At 48.0% G+C, this 24,550-nt stretch overlaps 2 protein-coding genes across 7 annotated transcripts in view; one reads left to right on the plus strand and one right to left on the minus strand.

The window, feature by feature from the left end:
* Nucleotides 1–11,824, minus strand: part of FAM227A (family with sequence similarity 227 member A) — a 76,322-nt gene extending 64,498 nt beyond the window's left edge. Inside the window, exons 1-5 of the mRNA XM_008705556.2 lie at nucleotides 11,618–11,824; nucleotides 9,800–9,882; nucleotides 3,848–3,917; nucleotides 3,185–3,261; nucleotides 1,638–1,784 (exon numbers count right to left, since the gene is read on the minus strand). Coding sequence (XP_008703778.1) covers nucleotides 1,638–1,784; nucleotides 3,185–3,261; nucleotides 3,848–3,917; nucleotides 9,800–9,882; nucleotides 11,618–11,759 — 519 coding nt within the window. The 5' untranslated portion in view covers nucleotides 11,760–11,824. The remainder of the gene's footprint in view (nucleotides 1–1,637; nucleotides 1,785–3,184; nucleotides 3,262–3,847; nucleotides 3,918–9,799; nucleotides 9,883–11,617) is intronic.
* Nucleotides 11,825–15,287: 3,463 nt separating this feature from the next.
* On the plus strand, nucleotides 15,288–24,532 carry CBY1 (chibby family member 1, beta catenin antagonist). Of its 6 annotated transcripts, none has more exons than XM_040637541.1 (5): nucleotides 15,288–15,425; nucleotides 21,540–21,655; nucleotides 22,790–22,895; nucleotides 22,979–23,097; nucleotides 24,291–24,532. In XM_040637541.1, the coding sequence occupies exons 2-5, from the start codon at nucleotides 21,578–21,580 to the stop codon at nucleotides 24,369–24,371; spliced, it is 384 nt and encodes a 127-aa protein (XP_040493475.1). In that variant the 5' UTR covers nucleotides 15,288–15,425; nucleotides 21,540–21,577; the 3' UTR covers nucleotides 24,372–24,532. The 6 variants fall into 6 exon arrangements, with proteins under 6 accessions (XP_040493475.1, XP_040493478.1, XP_040493476.1 ...); XM_040637544.1 differs by having other exon boundaries at nucleotides 15,321–15,421; nucleotides 21,543–21,655; XM_040637542.1 differs by having other exon boundaries at nucleotides 15,327–15,425; nucleotides 21,543–21,655.
* The last annotated feature ends 18 nt before the right edge of the window (nucleotides 24,533–24,550 follow it).

The following is a 24,550-nucleotide window of genomic DNA, read 5'->3' on the forward strand; positions in this document are numbered from 1 at the left end:
GAAACTACCATTTTTTGAGAACTCATGACTTATTAAGCACGATGCCAAGTGCTTTTCAGTTTTTTAAAAAGATTTATTTATGTATCTTAGGGAAAGTGTGCACGTGAACGGGGTGGGGGGTAGGTAGGGGCAGAGGGAGAGGGACAAGCAGACTCCTGCTGAATGTGCAGTCCGACGTGGGGCTCCATCCCAGGACCCAGAGATCAAGACCTGAGCCCAAACCAAGAGTAAGACGCTTAATCGACTGAACCACTCTGGCGCCCCCTAAGTGCTTTTTATACACTTAAATAAGATCCTTAGCATATTTAATTTTACAGTAACACCGCTAGGTAGAGACTGCTCATATCTGTATTTTATAGAAGAAACTAGAGCCCAGAGGGTTACCTTCCAGGTCCTTGCTATCACACATAACCACGCAGGGAACATCTTTTTACATTGTCCTGGGGCAAATGTGATGCTCTGCGTGCCCGCCACTCCTCCACCACGGAGCTGAGGACAGCAGGGGATCAGGTACCCCACCCCAGAGCCACCACTGCCTGGTCAAAGGCAGCTGTCCACATGCTGACTGCAGTCCATGTTGGAACCAGGCACCGGAACTCCAGCAAACACCATCACCATGCTGGCCAGTGACTGGCCCGGAACAGATCATTACTCTTAGAAAGTGAATGCGAGACACCGAGTGAGATGGATGGGACTGATGTAGAGACAGCGCTGGAGAGAAGGCAGCAGGGAGGACTGGTGAAGAGAGGAGGGGGTGAAGGAAGGCAGGTGGGGGGAGGGGCAAGAGAGAGAGGGAGGGAAAGAGACAGAGGGATAGAGGGAGGGAGAGAAAGAGAGAGAGATGGGCGAGTGAGGGGTTTGAAGCAGCACTGGGAAGTGTGGGTAGTTAAGACAATGAAGCTGGGTCCCCAAACGGTGGAGTGATTAGTTAGGAGCCCAGGGGACAATGATAGGAGCTGCTTTGGGGACATGGTGGTTAGTGAACAATCGTGAAGGGCGCCAAGGCACGGCTGTAGGGCTACAGATACCATTTCCTGGGCTTCCTCCCCTCCCCACGCCGCCTTACACTCGGCCCCACCTCCTGAGTGGCCAGTGGTGTCTCACAGCTGCTCTGGGCCTCGGAATGCCCCCACCCGACTTCCTAAGGAACCCAGCGTGCTCCAGTGCACCCCACTCCAAGTGGTAATTCACTCCAAGGGGTGCCAAGGGGTGTGGGAGGAAAATATTCTAACTAATGTCTAATTTAAAAAAAAATTAACATTACTAACATACAATGTAGCTGTTGACAACAGAGCACCTGCATCATTTATAAAGAAAAAGAAACACATTGTGAGGGCGGACACTTACCATTTCTTGCTCATAGGAAACATGATCAAAACAGTCTGGAAACCAGTCCTCTGGCAGGAAGAATCTAGGTTTTGGAGGGAACGTGTGGGTTTGGGTTCTAATCTCAGTTCAGTCACTTGCAAACTGTGTGGCCCTGGGTGACTTACTTAGTGACCGTGACTCCGTTTCTTGGGGTATAAAACAGGGACAGCCGCGTCTGCCTGCCACACGGGTTGCTGTAAAGCTGGGGTACAGCTGGGCGCCCCGGAGCTGGGTGCGACAGTGGTGCGCTGCCCGCTGTCTTTCCTTACCTTGCCACTAAGGGGGTTTCTCTCGGCCCGGACCACATTGCCCACCATGTCACAGAAGTTGACCCCATTGGGAAGCCTGTTTGGTACAGCGCTGTTAAATGCTGGGTACTGGTACAGCTCCGCCAGCAGATTTTTATGGGCTATTTTCTGAAACAAAAAGCAGAATATGGAACTGAGGTCCGTCATTGGACAGTTTAAAACCAATACTATGATATCTTCCCCCTTTCAACCTGAACACGATATAACCACCTTCTAGAAAACTGAAAAAAAAAATGGGGGCGCATTCATGACCCCAGCACCTCTTACCAGATTCCTGTTTGTGTTATTTCTATCTTCCCTTTCAGGCTTTGAGCACCTGCATACACATACGTATGTGTAACTTCACTCGCTTTACGAAATACAAACACACACACATACACTATTCATGCTCTGCTCTCTCTACTGTAGATTTTCCACATTGCCGCACTGTCTTCCAATTTACCACTTAAGATAACAGATCCTGTTAAGGAGATATGCTACCACTTAATTAACTACTCGCTGATGACCACCAATTAATATTACCATCATTAATGATTTGGAGCATATAGTTTCCTCCCTTTTGGGTTTATTTATTTAGAAAAGAATTTCTGAAAGAGCCAATATGATAATTATAAAAATGTGAAAATATAGAAAATTGGAAGAGGAAACCAATCACCATCACCCAAGGCACCTATTGGAAACGTTCTGGGGGACTGAGCGCCTTTTACCCGGGCTATGGCACTGGCATTGGCAGAACTCTCTGATGAACTACCCTGACCCTGACTCAGACCCCCCTGGGCCAGAGGTCAGCGCCCCCACTGACCAGCTGTGCCACCTTGGGGAGGGCATTCACATCTGCTCGGCCACCATCAGACGTAGTGTGGCAGTTTCGACCCACTGTGGAGCATCGGGCTTTCTGCGGCTTGCGAATTTCCTGGGCTGAGAAGTGAAAACATAGTAACAATAATGGATGGTCTGGTGTGCTCCGGCACTGAAAGGTCTGAATACACACGACCTGGGTAGTTGAAAGAACCGGCTTGGGAGCATCTTCCCTGGGGTGGCTTTGAGGTGGGGCCAGATTGCTGCCGCAGACACATTGGCCAGCCCAGCCACACATCAGCCAGGTGCAGGATGCTGGACAGGTCGCTGCCCTACTCCTGACCGTCAGTTTCCTGCGGCGTCCGAGTGACGGACACAACTTCCACCGCGGTGTGAACGGGCCTCTTGGAGCGGGGCAGCACCGTGGCTCCGTGTGAGCCCACTCTGAACTTACTGTTTCTAAGAGGACCCCCCTTTGAAGCTCTAAAAATAAACAAATGACCTCGGGAAGACTCCTCATGCTACCCCTCTGAGGGTTGTATGAGACATTCTAGGGTTATGAAGACAGCTTAAGATCCTCTCAGAAGGGCACTCTGTGGTTTTCCTGCACCATCCCCAGCCGGGTGCCAAGCACGCCCTCCCCAGGACTAAAATCTATTTCGTGCCCAGCAGAAATCAGTCAGAAAGAGACCCAGCAATAGATCCCTTACCCTTTTAAAAATGAAAGATCTGACATTCCTGGATTCTGAGCCTCTGCAAGTATACTGTGATTTGCTTGGACTCTTGTCTGCAGAAGAACGGAGGAGAAACAGGATGTGAGTAACCATGGGGTCTGTCCCCTGCTGAGCAGTAATTCAGCTGTGCTTTTTCACTTGGTCTGAGCTGCCAGATGACGGCCACACTGTTAGTCTCACTGGACCCCACCTGCGCTGCTGAGTCACTAAGACTCAGCTTCTGATGGGTTAGACTCTTTGCCCCAGGAGGAGCAGAGAGAGCATGGGCTGTGAAGGCAGGCAGGGACCCGAATCCAGGACCCACTGCAGACAAGCTGTTCCCTCGTCCCCGAGCCTGTTCCCTCATCTATAAACTAGGTTCAGTGGCACCTACCCCACAGGTGGGGACATTATGAAGATTTAACAAGGGAGTCCGCGTGAAAGCAGTGGCGCAGTGTGCCACATGGCAGGCCGTCTCTGAGTGCGCTGTCCTTCCCTCCTAACTTGCCCAATGCTAGGAACTCAGACGTGAGGCTTCTTCGGAAGAGGACAAAGACATCCTCAGCTAAAACGCTGGATTCCTGCTTAACTGCATTTGACATACTAACAAAAGCCGAACCCCACAAAAGCACCAGCAAGGCTATGAGAAAGGATTTTTGCCTCGGTCTCTGGAACTGTCGCGACTTTTCTCTCTCAAAGCCTTCTTCTCCAACTCAAATCTCTCAATTGCCTTCAAAAACCAAAAAGAAAAGGGGCATTAGGGACTCATGCAGATCTTGGAGGGGGGTGGGGGTCAGAGACCAGGCCACTTCTCCTGCTAGTGTGCAAAAGGCCTGGAGCAAAGTTGGTGGCACGCCTCGCTGTCTTCCCTCTAGGTGCTAGGGCCTTGGTGGCCGTTGGTGTCACTGACCTCATCCCCCCCCCAAGTGTCACCACCAATACATTCCCCCACCTCTGCCCTCTCTCACGCTGCCCCTCCTCCTGGCTATGCCTCCTCTTGTCGACACCTCTGAAGGGTACAGGATTTGGAATGGGGTTCCAATTAAGCTCCACGGGTTAAAAGCTATTGTTTAGGGGCTCCTGGGTGGCGCGGTCATTAAGCATCTGCCTTTGGCTCAGGGCGTGATCCCGGCATTCTGGGATCGAGCCCCACATCAGGCTCTTCCGCTGGGAGCCTGCTTCTTCCTCTCCCACTCCCCCTGCTTGTGTTCCCTCTCTCGCTGGCTGTCTCTCTGTCAAATAAATAAATAAAATCTTAAAAAAAAAAAAAGCTATTGTTTAAACTCTCTGTAGGGGGACAATGATACCTACCTTCTCGGGTCCTAGTCAGAATCAGATATACAGTATTGAATGCATCTTAAAACACTAGAACAGAGGCTACTATCAGATAGGAGCTACTCAATAAAGGGTAATTATTATTATTATTAATCACCATACCCTTGACTTCTCAAGAGATTTCTCTGGATCTCTGACTCCCCCGCCCCCAATCCCTTCCTGAGGAAAGAAAAGGAAAGAAAAATGAATGTCGGTGACCCAGCAAGTTGTACTGACTGTCAGCCATGAGGCCAGCCCCGTTCTTGGATAATGAAGATAACGAAGGATTAGGACTCTGTGCTCTTGCCCTTAGGAATTTACAATCTGTTTGGACAGTCACGTCAGCACACATGGGCCAGTTAAGTCCTAAACCGCTGTGTTTGGGACTCGAACAAATGAGAGTAGTGCGAGCTGGAGCATTCACAGAGGACTGCCCAGAAGAGGGGGGACATGAGTGTTGGGGGACATGATGAGGTTTGATACACTATGAAATGGCCCTCCAGCCTCCCATCACCTTTTTTTTTTTTTTTATTCGACAGAGACAGAGACAGCCAGCGAGAGAGGAAACACAAGCAGGGGGAGTGGGAGAGGAAGAAGCAGGCTCATAGCGGAGGAGCCTGATGTGGGGCTCGATCCCGTAACGCCGGGATCACGCCCTGAGCTGAAGGCAGACGCTTAACCGCTGTGCCACCCAGGCGCCCCCAGCTTCCCATCACCTTATCCGAAATCGGTATGTGTGCAGGTGTGTGTAGATGGGGAAAGGGGTCGCATCTGGTTAAGCCTGTCAACACTACTGTTCCAAAAAAGCAGTCGAAGAGAGGGCCTGATGAGTGAATGGGCTGGGTATTCGCCCACGTATCCAACAGCAGCGTCTCTGAGCCTTATCAGGATGCCACTGTAGCCAATATTGTCCGGGCCTTGGAAGGATGGACGAGATGTGCACACACAGAGAGCGGGAAGGGCAGATGAACACTGGAAGAAAAGTTTTAGGGGGAAATGAGGAAACCAGCGCGGGGCTGTTTGCATTTGAGATGACGGCAGTGCCTGTAAGCAGGAAGTCAACTCCCAAACCTGGCGGATGACCAGCATGGCTGGGGAATTATTCAGACAGACCAGTTCATTAGAGAAGCTCATTCCTGATGTCTGCCTTGGGTCATGAACTGTTTATTTACGGTGGCTCCTGACTAGTTCTCTACTTAAATTTTAAAAAACAGTAAATATTTTACAAAGTACAAAATCAAATAGTAGAGTCAAAAGTCTCCCTCCTACCCACCACCAATGCCTTTAGTTCTTACATAGCCTTCCAGAGAAATCCTGTTCCCATGAGAGCACACAAAACACACAGTCCTGTGCGATGCTCTTTTCACTTTTAGGGCTTTTTTTTTTTTTAGATTTTATTTATTTATTTGAGAGACAGTGAGGGAGAGAGAGAGAGGGAGCATGAGTAGGGGGGAAGGGCAGAGGAAGAGGGAGAAGCAGACTCCCCACTGAGCAGGGAGCCCAACATGGGACTCGATCCCAGGACCCCAAGATCATGACCTGAGCCAAAGGCAGATGCTTAACCGATTGAGCCCCCCAGGCACCCCTCACTTTTAGTTTTTAAAAACCTCCCTGGGGAATCTGATGATCAGCGAGGTTTTGGTGTCCCTGCTCCAGGTAGCTGGAATATGAGGCTGAAGGACAGGAGAGAAGCTACAATTTGCAACCATATCATTCATTCCACAGATATTTCCTGAGCACCTGCTAGAGGCAATGCTGTCCCCACGCGAGGCTGCAGCAGTGAGCAGTGACTGCCATCCCTGCCTCCCAAGGGCTCGAGGATTACTAGGGAGAAGCCGGTGATTACGGGGTGATGGGTGCTGCCGTAGGGAGGGACAGGATGCCAGACGTGCGCCCAGAAGGAGCACCTACGCTAGTCCTGGGGTGGAAGATGCAGTGAAGGCCTTTCCAGGGTGCCGAGCTGCAGGCAGAGCGCGGAAGGGAGAAGGACTGGAAAGGGGAGCTGAGCAAAGGTCACGGCCAGAGACGAGGGAAACCCACACCTGGGGCATGGAAGAGGGAACAGAAATAGGACATGGCCGTGTGGGGCGTGGGGAGGAAGATCGGGGGCTTACTCGTTCATTACTACACATCTATAAAGCAGCTCCTGGGCACCAGGCACTGGGCTAGGTGCCAGGCAGCAGAGAGGCTGGAGAAACCAGTCTGGCTAAGGCGCTGACTCAGGAGAAGCGGCCACACCGTCAAGGCCTGGAGAATAGAGGGCAGGGCGACCCGCAGCCAACAGAGGCCGGGCAGGAGAGCCGGGGGATGGGCTCTGGCAGAGAGCAGGCCTGACAGAGCTGACCAGCTGCTTGGGCAGAGGACAGGAAGGACAGGCAAGGGGTCCCTTCCTCTAGGTCACAGGAGGACCCAGGGTTGGTCCTGCCAGCCCCTTCCTGGTTCCGCCTGGCAACGGAGGGCACCTGAGGAGATATGCCAACACTGGGCAATCTTGAAAAGCCACCGGATCCTGCTTCTGGGAGCAAAACATTCTTTTTCCTGCTTTTAAAATTATCATTAAGAAAAAAAATCACAGAACTGACATACAAACACATTCCTATTGTAAAATACCCAAACATTACAGAAGTATGTAGAGTAAAAAAACGTTTTACTCGCCTTCCATCTCACTCCCTTTCCAGAACTGACCCCATTGACTGTTTGGTGCGTATCCTTCCAGACTTTTCTCCTACACGTTTGTACATATACAATGTCCCTCCTGGGAGCCAGGTGCTCTTCTCTGCCCTGATTTAAGGGTCTTTGTGAGTTTTAACTCCTCTAATTCTTGCAACAGCCCTAAGAGGGAGATACGTTATTACTGTTTCCATCATTTTCTAGAAAACAGAGATTCACAAAGGTTAAATAACCTGCCTAATGTCACAATGTGAGAAAACAACGGAGCAGGAATGTAAAGTTGGACAGTCTCACTCCAGAGCCTGTGCCTTTAGGGCTATGCCCTCTCCCACCGATTCGTGCACACACACAGATACAAGGTTGCTTAACGTCCATGTAATCACTCCAAATAATGTATGTGTTTTGCCTTCACTCACAATTCAATTGGTGGGGGAGGGGCGACTGCAACTAGCCTCAGTGCTGCATGAGAAAACGACAGCTTTACTTCTGTGAAAGGCTATTTGACTATTTACCAAAATTTGAAATTTCAATTCTGGGACTCTACCTGCAGAAATACTTGCAAATGAGCCCCAAGATACATACACAGAAATATTCACATGTTCATTCTGATGAAAATACCACTGAAATATTTATCAATAGGGAACAGTCAGATTAATTATGCCACATCCAACCCACAGAATATGATGCAGCCACAAAAAGAATGGGGCAGGTCAACAGCACTGCCTCTGAAGAATCTCCAAGAGATATTTATGCTAAAAATAAATGAGTAAGAAAAAACCCAAAGCAGGTTAAAAAACAGTATTTATGGTATGACCCTACTCACATTAAAAAAAAGAAAACAATAACCCTAAATATATGTATTCTATACTTCTAAATGCATAAGAAAAGTTCTGGAAGGAGACACACCAAACAATTAATGATGGTCACTTCTAAGGAGGAAAATAGGGCTGCGACTTTCACAGTTTACTTACATACTTGTAGATGGTTTGAGCTATTTATTTATTTATTTATTTATAAAGTATTTATTTTTTCGAGAGAGAGACTGTATGAGCAGGGGGGAGGGGTGCAGGAGGAGGGAAAGAGAGAGAGAATCCCAAACGGACTCTACAGTGAGTGCTGAGCCCGATGTGGGGCTCGACCTCACAACCCTGAGGTCATGACTGAACTGAAACCAAGAGTTGGACACTCAAGCGACTGAGCCACCCAGGCGCCCCAGTCTGAGTATTTTAGAATAAACATGCATGCCTTGTGATTTAAAGTTAAAAAATAAATAAAACAAAAAGATGGACTCAAGAGATGAACTGACCCCAAAAGCCAGCACTGGAAAAGCTGGGGGAGAGGGTGAAGCCGAAAGCTGTGGAGACAATCACCAGCTCAGGGCCCTGGGGACAGAGGAACTTGGTGGAAAGCAAGCTGCCAAGGGGGACGGGGTTAGGAGATTTAGTTGGGAGTGAACTGGCAGAAGATATTTGCAAAAGACACATCTGGTAAAGGACGGTGACCCGAAATATACAAAGAATTCTTAAAACCCAACCATAAAAAAACAACTCAATCAAAAAATGGGGCAAAGACTTGAGCAGACACCCCACTTAAGAAGATCGACAGAGAGCAGGCGGGCGCATGAAAAGATGTTCAATAGCACACTGTCATTCGGGAATTGCAAATTCAAACGACCAGGGGATAGCGCTACAGACTGGTTAGGCTGGCCAAGACCCAGCACGCTGACAACACCAAATGCCAGTGAGGATGGGGAGCAACAGGAGCTCTCACTCGTGGCTGCCGGGAATGCAAAATGGTGCAGCTACTTTGGGAGACAGTTTGGCCGTTTCTTAGAAAACTCAACATACTCTTACCATATGGTCCGGGAACCACGCTCTCACTATTTACCCAAATGAACTGAAAATGTATGTCCACACAAAACCCTGCACACAGATGTTCACAGCAGCCTTATGCATAATTGCCCAAACTTGGAAGCAACCGAGAGGTGAACAGATAAATAAACTGTGGCACATCCGGATAAAGAAATACTACTCAGCGCCAAAAAGAAACGAGCTATCAAGCCATGAGAAGACATGGCGGAACCTTAAATGCCTATTCCTAAGTGCGAGAAGCCAGCCCCCTGGAGGGCTCCAATTCTAGGTCATTCTGTAAAAGCTAAAACTATGGAGACAGCAGAAAGCGCAGGGGTGGCCAGGAGCTGGCAGGGGTGAAGAGGAGGAGCACAGAGGATTTTTAGGACAGCGAGCCTCTTCTGCACGATACTGCAAAGGTGGATATATGTCATGGCACTTGTCCAAACTCGAAGAATGTACAGCACAGAGAGAGAACCCTAATGTAAACGGTGACTTTGGGGTGATGATGACGTGTCCATGCAGGTTCATCAGTTGTAATAAATGTACCACTGTGATGATGGGGAGCTTGCCCGTGTGCTGCGACGGGAGTATGTGGGGACTCTGTACTCGCCGCTCCCTTTTGCTGGGGACCTAAAACTGCTCCCAAAAATAAAGTTCACTAAGTCATAAAATATATCTTTGAGATCTCCATTGTGCAAATGTGCTTTCAAATAAATGGGGGAGCTCCCAGGGCCCTTCCTGCCTGGAAGCCTTTGTCTCAGCACCCATCACTCACCAGGATGTTGGCCAGTGGGTTGGGACTCAGATCGAGCTCAGCAATCCTTTGGCTCAGCCGGTGTATGGAGCCAATGAGGCAGGCTGGGGGGGGGGGTCCGCTAAGGAAACTCTCTGGGTACTGATCACACAGGCACAGGGCAGGCTAGCCTAGCCCACTCTCTTTCTGAGATGTTTCTCCACTGAACTATTTTCTTTACAAACATTCACACTTCTTTTGTCGTTTTAAATGAGTTCCTTTAGGAATTCCAGATGAAAATTAGCCATATCCTAGAAACCTTGGAAAACAGAAAAAGAATCATCTGTTATGCTACCACGCTAACAACTTCTGTTAGGATTTGGGGAGATTTCCTTCCAGTATTTTTTATATACATACCTTTTCGCCTAATTATAGTCTCAGCAAATATCTGTTTTTAGGACTCTGACTTCTCCTCCACTTGTTATTATGATCATTTTCCATAAAGCTAAATAATCCTCAAGATATTTTAAAGGGCACTGTATGAATCCATTTAGAGAGTGCACCTTAATACACTTAACTGTTCCATGGCTATCGAATATTTAAGTTGTTCGTAATTTCTTACAATTAAAAATAATGCCATGATGCTTCTAGTCAGAGAGCCATTTCCGTATTTTGCATTATTCCTTTAAGGGAGATTTTCAGGTAAGGGATAACTGGGTCAGAGGGTGTCTCGACCTTGTTTATCACTGTTGAAATCTCTGCTCCGCTCAAGGGCCCCTCTTGTTACCCTCTCTACGTTTGCGTTTCTTTCTGTCTTGGCCTCAATTGGTCTAGAATATATCCTCTGTAGAAGACCCGTAATCCTTATCACTCCTCACTGCTTCCCCATCAAGCAGGGTTCACTCTTACTTCCATTACCCTCAAGGGCTCTTAAAGATCAGAGGATACTTGACAAATGACGATGCCAAGGAGGGACATGACAAACCACAGGAAGTGAAATGGGTTAGTTAGGTTGAGATGAGTGAGGAATTAAGAAGAAAGAGGGGACACACTAGAAAAAGGCCCTGGAAAGTGAGTCCCCAGAGCAGACCCTGATGGGATTGCTTGTGCTCATCTCGAGAAGGGTTCCTGAGAGCTGCAGAAGGTGAGGGGATGCAGAGGGACACACGCAGCTTGGCTGGCACCAGTGGAACTTGAAGGTCAATGAGCTCTTGATGAGACGAGCCGACCTGGGCTTATTTATAACCCGAGAGGGTTATTTGACAGCTGAGCTCTAAGGTCTTCCAGAGATGGGCTTCTGGCAAAAAGTTCAGAGTCAGAAGTGAGATGTGGCTCAATGAAGGCAGGGCTAGAGAAGTCCGATGCTGGAAGAGCCTGGGGGAGGCCAGAAAGGGCAAACTTGGAGCCCAGGCAGAAGGGCGGGCAGGTGATGAGAAGAGGCAAGGTCAACTGGAATGAGAACACTAACAGTGTTGGGTCTTCAGCTCACTGATCTGGGGGCAAAGGGGGCTACAGTGGGGCTTCTTAGTTGCTATCTGTAATTCTTTGGAAGGCAGAAGAGAAAGAATGAGACAATGAAAAAAAAAGGAACTTTTTTTTTTTCTTTTCTTCCCTATTCTTTCCACAAATATTTCTTCCTCTGGGGCCCTTTCTGATTATCCTAGTACAATAAACTCAAATCAAACGATCCGTCACAGTCTCAGATTCTTTTAGAGGACAGGTAGGGCTTAACTGATTGAAAACAACGAACGAGCACATAAGGAAAGGGCCTGATCGTGCGTGTCATGGACGCAGGCACGGGTCCTAGCTCTGTGGCAGGTGCACTTGGCCTGGACTGTAGACGGTATCATGGAAGGATACAGGGCGGGTTGTCCTCCAGACTCTTCCTCAGGGCATTCTTTGCCGCATTCCGTGCCACGAGGGGCACAGTCAGGTGCTCATCCACTGGCACCATTGGCAAGGCAGTGACATTGATGACATCCATGTTCCTGAAATGATCCATTGTCCAGTTTCTTGGAAACGGACAAAACAGGGAGTGTCCACTTAAGAGCCTCCCATTTCCTACTCCAGTCTTGTTCAGGCAGCCTCCTGGAAATCACACAGAGCATAGAACCACCTTAGAAAACACAACCCGCGCTCACCTGGTAAAACGTGCTACGTGCCACGTGGGGAGCGGAGCCCATTGTCTGACAAGCCCTTCTGAGGGATTTCAGGCATATTTACTGTTCCTTTCCTGTTGATGCTCCCCCCCGACCACTGCCATCCCGTTTCCCTTGAATATTGTTTTAGTTTTTCAACTAAGGAGACTAGAGTGATTAAAAGGCCAGGGCTCCAGGCCACCCAGCATACCAGTTTCCAAGTTAGAAAGGAAACCAAATCCCCGTCTCTCTGAGACTCACCTGCCAAGCCAGAGATTTGGATTCGTTTCCTAAGACCCTTCTCAGCTCTCAGATGCCAGGATTCTAAGACCCTGGGCCCATCTCCTCAGCATGAGGGCCCTGACCCACCTGAGGCTTCCTGCTCCTTCCCAGAAAACTGGCCCCATCACTACTCTTCCTCCTGGCTTCAGAACTCTCTGGCTGGACTGCTCTCCTGGATCCTGGCTTATTGGCCAGGAGTTCATACTTCCATCTGTGGCTTTTCCGTGGCCAGAGCCCAGGGGCACAGGCCTGGTTCTAATGAAGTAAAAGACTCAGATCGGCCCTCAGGAAGCTCATATGTGATGGAAGGAGAGAGCAAAGGTAGTTTAGTGCGAGAATTACCCCAGGGGCTCACCACATTGTCTTTTCCTCTCCTTGGGCTCCCGCCTTCTGCTCTGCCTTTCCCCAGCCCTGCATTCTCTATGCCTGCCCCTTTGCCCTTCCTCCTGGTCCCTACTCTGCCATGCTCTTGGTGCCTCTATGGCTTTTTACACGCGGTTCCCTCTAGTCCGTGCTCATCCCACATGATATATCTCCTGGAAAACCTTCTTTTATAAACAGTTTGTTTTTTCTCTTTTTAAGTACGCTCCATGCCTAGCATGGGATCCAACCCAGGGCTTGAACTCATGACCCTGAGATCAAGACCTGAGCTGTGATCAAGAGTCAGACACTTAACCGACTGAGCCACCCACGTGCCCCTCTTTTAGAAAACCTTCTTGAATTAGTCCAGGCCATTAGTGACCCCTCCCCCTTGGGAAATTCAGGATTCTGCTTTCATCTCTCCATTATACCACTGTAATTACAATTCTGAACTGGAATTATTTGCTTCCACATCTTTCTGCATTAGGCAAGTTAATCCCCAGGGATTAGGTACACTCAATATTTGATTCCATTTTAGACTCACTCACCGTACTTCTTTCTAGTCCGCAGAAGCTTGGGGCTGTCCCAAGTCAGCTGGACGGCAGGAAAGGCTGTCCCAGGCCCAGGTCAATACTATTTCCTCCTTCCAGCTCCTAGCCTTTCTCTATGTAGGCAAGGGGGAGAGGGTAAGGAAGAGGCAGGTGCATTTCAGGGCTTCTCACTTTCCTCCTACCCACTCCCCAGCAGGACTGCAAAACTATGGCATGTTCTCTGAGAAGCAGGCTTAGGGCGATTCTGTCAAGAAGCCTCTTCCTTTAACTTGACATTCTTACTCATGCCTAATGGAAGAATTGGCTATTATTGTGGCTCTTAAAAGAAATGTTTAAAATCTACACTCTGTTTTCTTCTGAATTTTTCATCATACCCTTTTAGGTATTCTCTGAAACTTGAAAAGCTTTTACCATCACTCTTGGGGAGGAAAAACGGATGGAGGAGAAAACGAACTTGCTGAATATCTACCCTGTGGGTCTCACTGTGCTGTGTTGGGGGTAGACGAGTGGAAAAATAACAAACATTCCGCCCTCATACAGCACATATTCTGAGAGCTGAGATTTGAATGTCCCCTGTTTAAAGTTAACATGTTAAACAATTTCAAGCATGTTTACATAAGTTAAAATGATGCTGACTTTGGAATCAGACTTTTGTTCAGTTTAAACTTCAGCCACTCAATGACGACTTACTGAGTGCCCAACACCAAGCCACCAGTGCACACTTACTGGGGACAGGGTGCTGACCTAAGCCAGACTTGATCCCTGCCTTAATGGAGCTTATGTCAACGAGGGAAGACATGCGATAATCAGATTATATAAATAGTTGTGAATTATAACTGCAACCACTGCTTTGAAGGGAGGAATGCAGTGCTATGAGATGAACTGATACTGGGTTTGGATCTAGTCAAGGCTTGAAGGAAGAGCCGGAGTTAATTAGATAAAGGGGAGGAGGAAATATCATCCAAGCAGAGGGGAGCAAGTGTAGAAAGGTAGGAAAAGGCTGTATCTGTGTGTCACAGTAGCCGCTAAACACATGTGACAGCTGAGCCCTTGGAATCTGGTTAGTGTGACTGAAGAACTGAAACTTTAATTTTAATTCATTTAAACTTAAAAACTGAAGCAGTTGATTATATGTTGAAATGATTATATGTTAACATTGATTATATGTTGAAATGATAATATTTGGGACACACAGAGTTAAATAAAATACTCAAATTAATATAACCTGATTTTTTTTTTTAATCTTTAAAATATGGTTACTAGAAAATTCTAAAAGACACATGTGGCCCCCATATGTTTCCACTGGAGAGTGCTGGATTAGACCGCGCAGTTTGGTTCTAGAACATAGACCTCTCCCCTTTTTAATGCACTGAGGTGTAGTTGGAAGAAAATTGTACTTGCAGCCGGAGGCCCATGGGATCTGGCCCTCACTGGATGGATGGATGACCTGGTGCACTCACTAGGCACCCAATAAACATCCCTTGAATGGCTCTGAGTTTGTTTATTTTTCAAATGGAACCAATAATACACACTGTTAGGACTTCAGGAGATCTGCTGCCCTTGCTCATTGCGCCACCTGGAAGTGGTCCCTGGGCCTCAGTTTCCCCTGCTTTTAAAAGCCGATCAGTGTCGGGACTTGGGGGAGGTGGCAGTCTGCGGAAGAGGGCAGGGCGGTCATCGTCTGTACGTCTTACCTGAAGACACCGGCGGAATCAGACGAACTTGGGGCCGGTTCCGCCACGGGTCCTTCAGCGGACCCCGCAAAGTTCTGGATGGGACATCCGACACCTGTTGCCCCCACATCCACCAGGAAGGGGTGCCCTTTGCTTTGTGGTCGGGGAGGAGGAAGAGGAGGAGGAGGGGCGTCGGGGAGAGGCCCATTTTGCTACTGTGAGTCCTGGCGTTCCCAAGGCAACGCCAGGCGCAGTCACTACTTCCACCTTTCCCACAACAATGGAACCGCGCTGAGCAGCCGCCGCGTCCGCTACACGCCGTTACCACGGTGACGGCCCCAGGTGGCTGGGGAGACCAGACCAATGGGTTTGTGGGGAGGGAGAGTGTAGTTCCTCTTCCCAGTCCATAGCACGGGGAATGTAAGTGACTCCAGGACACATTCCCTCCGGAGTCTCTTTACTATACCGAGGGCAGTCCTCAAGCGTTTCTGGGGCTCGCGTAGACTTCCGTTGTGCACCCCACCGCGCCGGGCACCCCCCACCTCCGGCGATGGTAGAGTCCGGGGCGGGGATGCGCGTGCGCGCACAGGTGGAGGGGGGCGGAGCAGCGCCGGAGTCGTGGTCGCGGCGGGTGACGCGAACCCCTGAAGGCGGTTTCCGGCAGGTATCCTTGTGCGTTTGGACCTGGGCTTCTGAGACGCGCTAGGTCTGAGCACAGCGGCGCCGCAGGGCCCGAGGAGGGGTGGGACGCCCGGGCGTTTCCTAGGGGACTCGGGGCTTTCCAGCAGTTGGAGCGGCCCGGGTTCGGGGGACTGGGCGGAGGCTGTGTTCACTCCAGGCCCGTCCCCGCCCTTCTCGAAGTGGGTTTCCTCGATTGTAAACTGGGATTGTAATTCCTCCCCGTAAATCGGCTGCGAAGAGGATTAAAGGGCGTGCGTGTGAACGTTTGTTCTTTACCGTTAGTTGAATCCAGCGGCCCGGGGTGGCCGAGTATCTGCCTGGCACGTACTGGACTAGCTCTGAACTCTTTGGGAATCCAGTGAAAGCCAAAAACTGCTGCCTCAGCTTCTTGTTAGATTAAAATAGGATAATGTATTTTATGGCCCATTGCACACTGTAAAGCATTGCGCAGCGATGAAGTGATTATTATCAGCGCAGAGGAGTAGAGCTTATTTGAAGCCCAATTCCACCACCTTCCCACCGTGTGACTGGGGACAAGTTACTTCTCTAAACCGCAGTTGTCTGATCTGTTGCCTGGGACATACTTACCTCGATCTGTTTCTCAGAGTTGTGAGCATCAAATGCCACGGCTTTTTATAAAGCACTGTAACAACCTGTAAGTGGGTACTCTTGTTATCCCTGTTTACAAATAGAGAAGCTTGAGGCCCAAAGACAATTAAGTTCTGGGGTCCCAGTGGGGCTGAGCGGCTGAGACATGACTGGAACCCAGATGTTCTCCCTTCACTTTCTTAGAACTGAGCCCTCTTTCTCTTTCTCCAGTTTCACTAGAGAGTCAGCTGCTTTGGGCCAAGGGGCTCAGCTGGGACCTCTGGGTCCACACTAGTTCCAGAATCTTAGGGTCTAAGCCAAAGATGTTTGTGTATTATTGGATAAGACTTAAAAAGCATCTCGTCCAGACACTTCCTTTTCCTCCACTGTAATATATCGATGATAGTTCTCTGCTTAAGGGTTATGAGAATTAATGAGGTCATGAGGGAAGTGCCCCTGTTAAAACCCTGAGAAAGAAAGTAACTTGGCCAGGGTTTAGCATGCAGTTGAGGGGCAGAGCCAGACCTGGTACTTGGTCTGTTGTGTCCAAGTGATATGCTTATGTGTAGTACTCTTAGCACAGTTGCAGGCTTTGCAAGAACAACTTGGCCAAGTATTTTTCCTTCACATGTTTCCAGGTGTTTGGAAGGGCAGGGGCTGCTTTTTAGTTGTTTTTTATTCATTTGTTTTGTTTTTTAATAATTAACATCATTGTAGTAATTTATTAAATCCAGAAGTATATTTCGTGTTTTTTTTTTTTAATTTTTAAAAGATTTTATTTATTTGAGAGAGTAAGAGAGAGCACAAGCAGGGGGAGCGGCAGGCAGAGGGAGAAGCAGGCTCCTTGCTGAGCAAGGAGCTCGATGTGGGCCTCAAACCCTGGACCCTTCCAGGACCCAGATATCATGACCAGAGCCGAAGCCAACCGCTCAACCCACTGAGCCACCCAGGCGTCCCAGTATATTTCTTTTTTAAATTTTATTTATTTATTTTTAATTTTTAATTTAATTTTTATTTTTTTAAAGATTTTATTTATTTATTTGACAGAGAGACAGCCAGCCAGAGAGGGAACACATCAGGGGGAGTGGGAGAGGAAGATGCAGGCTCCCAGCAGAGCAGGGAGCCCGATGCGGGGCTCAATCCCATGACCTGAGGACTGAGCCACCCAGGCGCCCCTAAATTTTTTATTTTTAAAAAGATTTTATTTATTTGAGAGAGAGAAAGAACACGAGTAGGGGGAGGGGCAGAGGGAGCAGCAGACTCCCCGCTGAGCGGAGAGCCTGACATGGGGCTCGATCCCAGGACCTGGAGATGATAACCAGAGCAGAAGGCAACCGCTTAATTGACTGAGCTACCCAGGCACCCCCAGAAGTATATTTCTTTAATATAATTTGATATTATAACATATGAAATTACTACCACTTGACCACTTTTTACCTATACAATGATGATTTCACTAAAGCCATCATCCTACTCCCGTTCCCACATTTAACCACAGTGAGCTGTTTGGTGTATCTTTCCAGAATTTTTTCTATTTTTTAATGTATACACCTATATTCTTGCCTTCCCCCCCCTTTTCTGTCTTCTCTTATGACATTATAGTATACACACTGTTCTGCATCTTGCTTTCTTAATGTTTAGAGTGTGTTGGAGGTCTTTCCAGGTCAGTCCATACACAGCTGCCTCATTGTTTTTACTTGTCCTGTTGCATTCCATTATAAGAATGTGCTACAATTGATTTGGCTGTACCAACCATTGGTGGGCATTTTGGATTGCTTTTTATTTTTCCAAAATAAAATACTTTTTATTTTACCAACAGTAGGGAACATTTGTATGTACATGTCCAGTTCTTTCTGGAGGATAAGTTTTTAGAAGATTTGGGGGCCAAAAAGTATGCACATTTAAAATTTTGCTAGGTTTTGCCTAACTGGGAAAATGACAGCATCTTATGTTTCCACCTAAAGAAAACGGAAGTGTCTTTTTCTCCACACCCTCACCAGCCTTGGATATTATTCATCTTTTAAGTTTTGCCAATATGGTGGATGAAAATGCTTCTTTTTATGATGTACCCCACTCATTATTAATACAGGGGTAATTTGATATATACCTTTAGCCAACTGACCATGGTTGTGGACCTTGGGAAAATTGGCTAACTTCTCCACGCCCTAGTTTTCTCATCTCTGATAAGGATAGGAAAATACCTTCCTGATGGGGTTGCTGCAAGGAATAAAAGAAATCTATGAAGCGTGCTCAGCATTGGGCCCCACCCCTGGTGGCTGTGCAGAGAGTGATACAAGTTTGTGTTACTGTGCTCTTTTCTTTTTGGAGTTAAACTCTTTCTTCCCAGATGTTCCCGTTTCATTCTTGTTCTGCCCTCTACAGACATCAGATTGTCTTCCCTCTTCCACCCTTTTACTTTTCTCCAGCAGAAACAATGCCAGGCCCTTCCACTGTTTTGAATGACACGGTCACGCAGCTTCAGCCTCCCTCAGCATCTTAGTCCCCACTGCTGTCCCATCCACTACCAAGCTGGAAGCATTTTGCTTTGTCCAAGTCCTCGTGTTGTGCCCAGGCCCAAATGCCATCCCCCAGGTTGTGGGTCTACTCTGTTTTTAATTACAAATACACACCTACCAATGAACTTCTCATGAGTACACCTGCTCCAAATATCTTTATTTTTATTTATTTATAAATCATACAGACATGAACTTCTGTATTTTATATTGTGAAACCTCCAAAGAAGCTTCTAGACTTTTATCATTAATCTTAGTGACATTAATTTCTGCATCACTGATGATAGCATGGTTTTTCGTCACGTTCTCATTGAGTGCATGTCGTCCTAATTGTGATGGATTCATACAATGAGTTATCTTTCAATGATAGTTGATACAAACCTTGTTTCAAATGGTCTTGAGAAGTTCTCTTTTTTTTGGCCAGCTTCTTGTCAGATGTGATTAATTCATTTTTTAAATAGGATTTTATTTATTTGGGAGAGGGAGCACACACAAGTAAGGGGAGGGGCAGAGGGAGAGGGAGAAGCAGACTCCCCGCTGAGCAGGGAGCCTGATGTCAGGCTTGATCCCAGACCCTGAGATCATGACCTGAATCGAAGGCAGATGCTTAACCGACTGGGCCACCCAGGCATCCAGTTCATCACTGTTTCTATCTCATAATATGGTGGAGGAAGATTTTATACGTTGGAATAGGAAAATTGAGAGCTTTGTTTCCTTCTGTTCATTTGTGCTTTTGTTATGGTTATCTTCAGTCTACAGTTTCTTAGAAGGAATCTTTTTAAACTACTTGTGTATTATAAGTTAAAATTGGGTAATATCTGGGAAGAAATGAACCTTGACCTCTGTCTCACACCTTATACAAAAATTAATTCCAGGGGCGCCTGGGTGGCACAGTGGTTAAGCGTCTGCCTTCGGCTCAGGGCGTGATCCCGGCGTTATGGGATCGAGCCCCACATCAGGCTCTTCCGCTATGAGCCTGCTTCTTTCTCTCCCACTCCCCCTGCTTGTGTTCCCTCTCTCGCTGTCTGTCTCTATCTCTGTCGAATAAATAAATAAAATCTTTATTAAAAAAAAAAAAACAACAAAAATTAATTCCAGAGGAATCATAGTTCTAAATGTGAAAGCTAAAACAATAAAATTTGCAGAAGGTTATATATATGAAAATATGATCTTGGAGTATGCAAAAATTTCTTAAATAGGATATAAAACACTAATCATTAAATCAAATTATAGATTTCATTAAAATTAAGAACATCTTTAATCAGAAAGAAACCAATAAGAAAGCAAGAAGACAAGTCCCAGATTGGGCGAAAATATTTTCAAATATCATTCTTTCTCTACAACAAAGGACTTAATATTCAGCATATATAAAGAGCCCTTACAAATCAACAAGAAAATGATAGAAAACCCAGTAGAAAAGTGGCAAAAGACTTGAACAAGCATGTCACAAAAGTGGGTATCTAAATGTCTGATGAGTATATGAAAAGGTGCTCAATTTAATTACTTATTGGGAAAAAGCAGTTCAAGCACACGTTGTGGTACAACTGCATACCTACCAGAATAGATAAAAAAAAGAAACGCCCAAAGTTCAAAACTTTGTACACTGTTGGTAGGACATATAAATTGGTTCACCCACTTTGGAAAACCATTTAGCAGTATCTACTACAGCTGAACATATGAATGCTCGACAATTCCAGAATTCCACCCCCGGATCTAGAATCAGAGAAGTATACTTACGTGTACAGAAGTACATGTCCAGGCATATTCTTAATATTACTGTTTCTAATTGACAAAAACTGAAAACAATCCAAATGTCCACTCGCTCGGTAGACTATTTCACTGCAATGTGAACGAACAAACTCTAGCTGCACAGAACACAGACCAGTCTCACAAACATATCGAGTGAAAGAAACCAGACCCAGAGGAAGACCTCCTGCATGAATCCATGGATATAAAGCTGCTGGGCGAGGTTTGCAGGGTGATGACATGCTCTGTATCCCGATCTGGAGGGTGGCTGCACAGGGGTGGGGGGGCTGTGCAGGTGTGGTCAAAATTCATGAAGCCATCCATTTACAATCTATGCTTTTCTGTGTTACACATAAATATACGAACACCCCCCAGCCCCCCAAATGGGCAGTGTCAGTAAACCTACTTCACTAGGTTACAATCTGCTGAAAGCAGATGTGTGGTAGTGTTAGCCCTGCCATGTGCTCAGCCTCCTCCTTCCACGGGACACCTCACCTGCCACACAGGACAGGTGACCTGACACAGGACTGAGCAAGGGGCACCATTCTCTGGACGTGAAGGATCAATAGAGCTTCGTTTCTTTCAAATGGACTCTGTGCAGGGCCTCTTGACCCACGTGTGATTCTCACCAGCATCCAGGAACAAGCAGGATGGCATTCCCTGCTCTTGACTGTAAATCTGGTGATGTCACCTTGTGTGACAAAACTTGAAACAGGCAGGTTAGGCACTAACCCGTGGTGACAAAACTGGAGAACCCCACAGCCCTGCACTGAAATGCTAGTGCCCACTTAGGGCCTTAGTCTTTCTTTTTTTTTTTTTTAAAGATTTTATTTATTTATTTGACAGAGAGAGACAGCCAGCGAGAGAGGGAACACAGCAGGGGGAGTGGGAGAGGAAGAAGCAGGCTCATAGCAGAGGAGCCTGATGTGGGACTCGATCCCGGTACACCAGGATCACGCCCTGAGCCGAAGGCAGACGCTTTAACGACTGCGCTACCCAGGCGCCCCAGGGCCTTAGTCTTTCTAAACCTCAGCTGTTCCGTGGGGATAACGAGGAGTAAACAAAGGGGGGGTGTGAGAGTCGAGGGGTCTCACGCAAGGGGCTCATTGAGCATTCTCCCTAGTGAGCTCTCAACACATGGGTGCCATCACCAGGATTGTGAAGAGCCACGTAGTAAGATGTATGTTTTCATGATTTGAGGACGGGGGCATAAGGTCATTGACCCATCTGTTTGTGACTTTTTCTGACAGTAGAAGGGAGCATCGACCTTCCCTTCATCAGGCCAACGATGCCTCTCTTTGGAAATACGTTCAGTCCCAAGAAGACGCCCCCTCGGAAGTCCGCTTCTCTCTCCAACCTGCATAACGTGAGTATCACCACTGGGGCCCATCCCAGTGTGCGGGGACTGGAGCATCAGGCCTGGTCTCTGATGGGAAGTGGTCCTCCAGAGGCATCCTTGTAAGGAGGACATCCTTCTAATTCATAGTATTGCTATTGCTAAAAACAGTTTTAACCCCGGGGGTACCTGGCTGGTTCAGTCAGAAGAGTGTGCAACTCTTGATCGGGGAGTGAGCCCCACGTTGGGTGTAGAGATTACTTCAATAAATAAACTTAAAAAATATTTTCTTTTAACTCTTGTTTGGAAATCACCATCAGAGCATGTTCAAGAACCTAGTAAGACAGTTGATCTCAGGATAATTTTTGGCTCCAAATGGTATTATCCAACTTGCCTTTGCTTTATTCCCAAGACTTGGCCAGGAATTGGTTTTAATTGTGTCTGAGAATCAAATTCATTCTTAAAGGGTGATGTTTTGCCACCATTAAGGGCATTCAGGGGTATGTTGCAGCTCCTGGATCGGGTGGTTAGCATTTCATGCCTTTTCTGTGACCTGTAGAGCTCCCTGGTAAGCAAGGGATAACAACGTAGGGGGTTATTACCTCTAAAAAGGATTTTCTACTTTATTAAAAATCTATGGTAGGGTTATTTATTTATTTATTTATTTAATTTATTTTTTTAAAGATTTTATTTATTCATTTGACACAGAGAGAGAGACAGCCGGCGAGAGAGGGAACACAAGCAGGGGGAGTGGGAGAGGAAGAAGCAGGCTTCCAGCAGAGGAGCCTGATGTGGGGCTCGATCCCAGAATGCCAGGATCACGCCCTGAGCCGAAGGCAGACGCTTAATGACTGAGCCACCCAGGCGCCCCTGTAGTAGGATTTTTCAAACTGTGAAGTGCCCAGCAGATGTCAAATAATTCAGATTTCGGCATATAAAGTTTTTCTGGAAAACATGTATAATAAAATGGGAGGTTTCTTCTTGGAGCTTAGAAGTTTTTGTTGTACCTTATTGGATTTTCTGACTTTGAACAAAAGTTACGAAATGTGCCCAGTGATGGTCAGAGAAAAGAAATGAGTGGCTGGGGTCACACAGTTAGCTGGGGAGGTGTGGGGACTGGCGTGCACGTGCTTCCTGAAGCCCCAGGCGGTGTCTCGTCCACAGCTGGATCGGTCAACCCGGGAGGTGGAGCTGGGCCTCGACTACGGAACCCCCACTATGAACCTGGCGGGGCAAAGCCTGAAGTTTGAAAATGGCCAGTGGATAGCAGGTGGGCTGATGTCCTGCCGTGGTGTCTGCCGAGACGGTGGGAGCAAAGCCCCCGCGTAACTGCCATTTCTGTCCTTCCACCAGAGACGGGGATTAGTGGCGGCGTGGACAGGAGGGAGGCTCAGCGCCTCCGCCGGCGGAACCAGCAGTTGGAGGAAGAGAACAACCTCTTGCGGCTAAAGGTGGACATCCTGCTGGACATGGTGAGGAGGGCGATGGGAAGGGTTGCCTAGGCTTTCCTTGGGGGGAGGCTCCACCGCGGGTCATTCCATCCAGCTGATCCCTCTGAGGGCCTGCTGGCCCTGGGTCAGTTGCTTTGAACCCGAAGATCCACATCAGACAGCGTCCCTGCTCTCAGGGGCTCCCGGTCTAGCAGGGAGGTGGGCAGTAAACACAGCAGCAGGGCCTCCTGGGGAGAGCCACGGTTGGAGTCTGCGTCGGCCCGGGCGTCAGCACAGGACAGAGAGACAGTCATTCTGTCGTGTCCGGAGGGTGTCAGAGGAAGGGATATTTGAGCTAAATGTGGAAGGCTAAAGGGAGGAGTGGGGGATGGGATGAAGGCATTCCAGGAAGGCGGACAGTCTGCCCGTGGCTTGGAGGTGTCCCACATCATGCGAGCGCGGACCAGCTGAGAAGCACGCTCTGTGCCAGTCTCGGCTTCTCGTGGCTGCGAAAGACCCTGCAGGCTGCTGGGCTGGGGCTGCAGGTGAGAGCTGACCGGGACGCAGGAGAGCCCTTGCTGTCACGCGTTCTGGAGCCAACCCGCCTGGTTCCTTGTGCAGCTCCGCCACTGGCTTTGTGACTTCAGCAAATTAATTCACTGCTCCGTGTGTCGAAACTTAGTTTCTTCATCAGTGAAATGGGCACCAGAATAGGGTCTGCCTTGTACTGAGTTAATAAGCTAAGTAAAGCACTTGGAACAGAGAATTGATCAGAAGTGTAGCTTTTTTTCCACGGTAAGCCTACCTGTACTTTGGAGAGTAAAGTTTCTGTCCCTGTCCTGAATATCTTCCACCTAAAGTCCATTGAAAGATCCTAAGGAGGAAAGTGGCATTCTTTTTCAAGTACTTTTCCCCCTAATCACCATTCTGGGAGCTATAGCTCAGAAACAACTCAGACCCTAATTCTTAGCCTCAGGATGGCCCACTGTCCGCCATTTTCATCCCCTGAGGCCTGCTGTCTTTAAGGCAGTGAATGCCGCGCAATCCTAGGTGACCAGAATGTTGTGAGGGTGGACTGTGACGGAGAGGCCCTGGGGGTTCCCCAAGGGGTTCCCATGGTGGAGGGTGTGAGAGAGAGGCCAGGGGGCCTTCCCCCAGTGCACGGAGCTGCCCTCGCAAACGTGACACAGCCCGGAAAGGTCCTTCTTTCTAGCAGCCCGCTGCCTGCCTTTCAGCTGTCTGAGACCACCGCCGAGTCCCACTTAATGGAGAAGGAATNGGAGGAGCTGAAGAGCGTCAGCCGCAGGAGGAAATGAAGCCCCTGAAGACATTCGTTAGGAGAAAAGGAGAAGCCCACCGACCAGAGGAGTGGGACATGGCTGAGGGCTTTTTGTAGCCGAACTAGGGGATTAGGTCCTGGGAGAAAGGGTCATATAACGGGGCCAAAAGACCCTGGCCCGCTCGGGGCGGGGGGGGGGGGGGCGGGGGGAAGGGA

This window comes from Ursus maritimus, unplaced genomic scaffold, assembly GCF_017311325.1.
Source record: "Ursus maritimus isolate PB19 unplaced genomic scaffold, ASM1731132v1 scaffold_21, whole genome shotgun sequence".
NCBI lineage: Eukaryota > Metazoa > Chordata > Mammalia > Carnivora > Ursidae > Ursus > Ursus maritimus.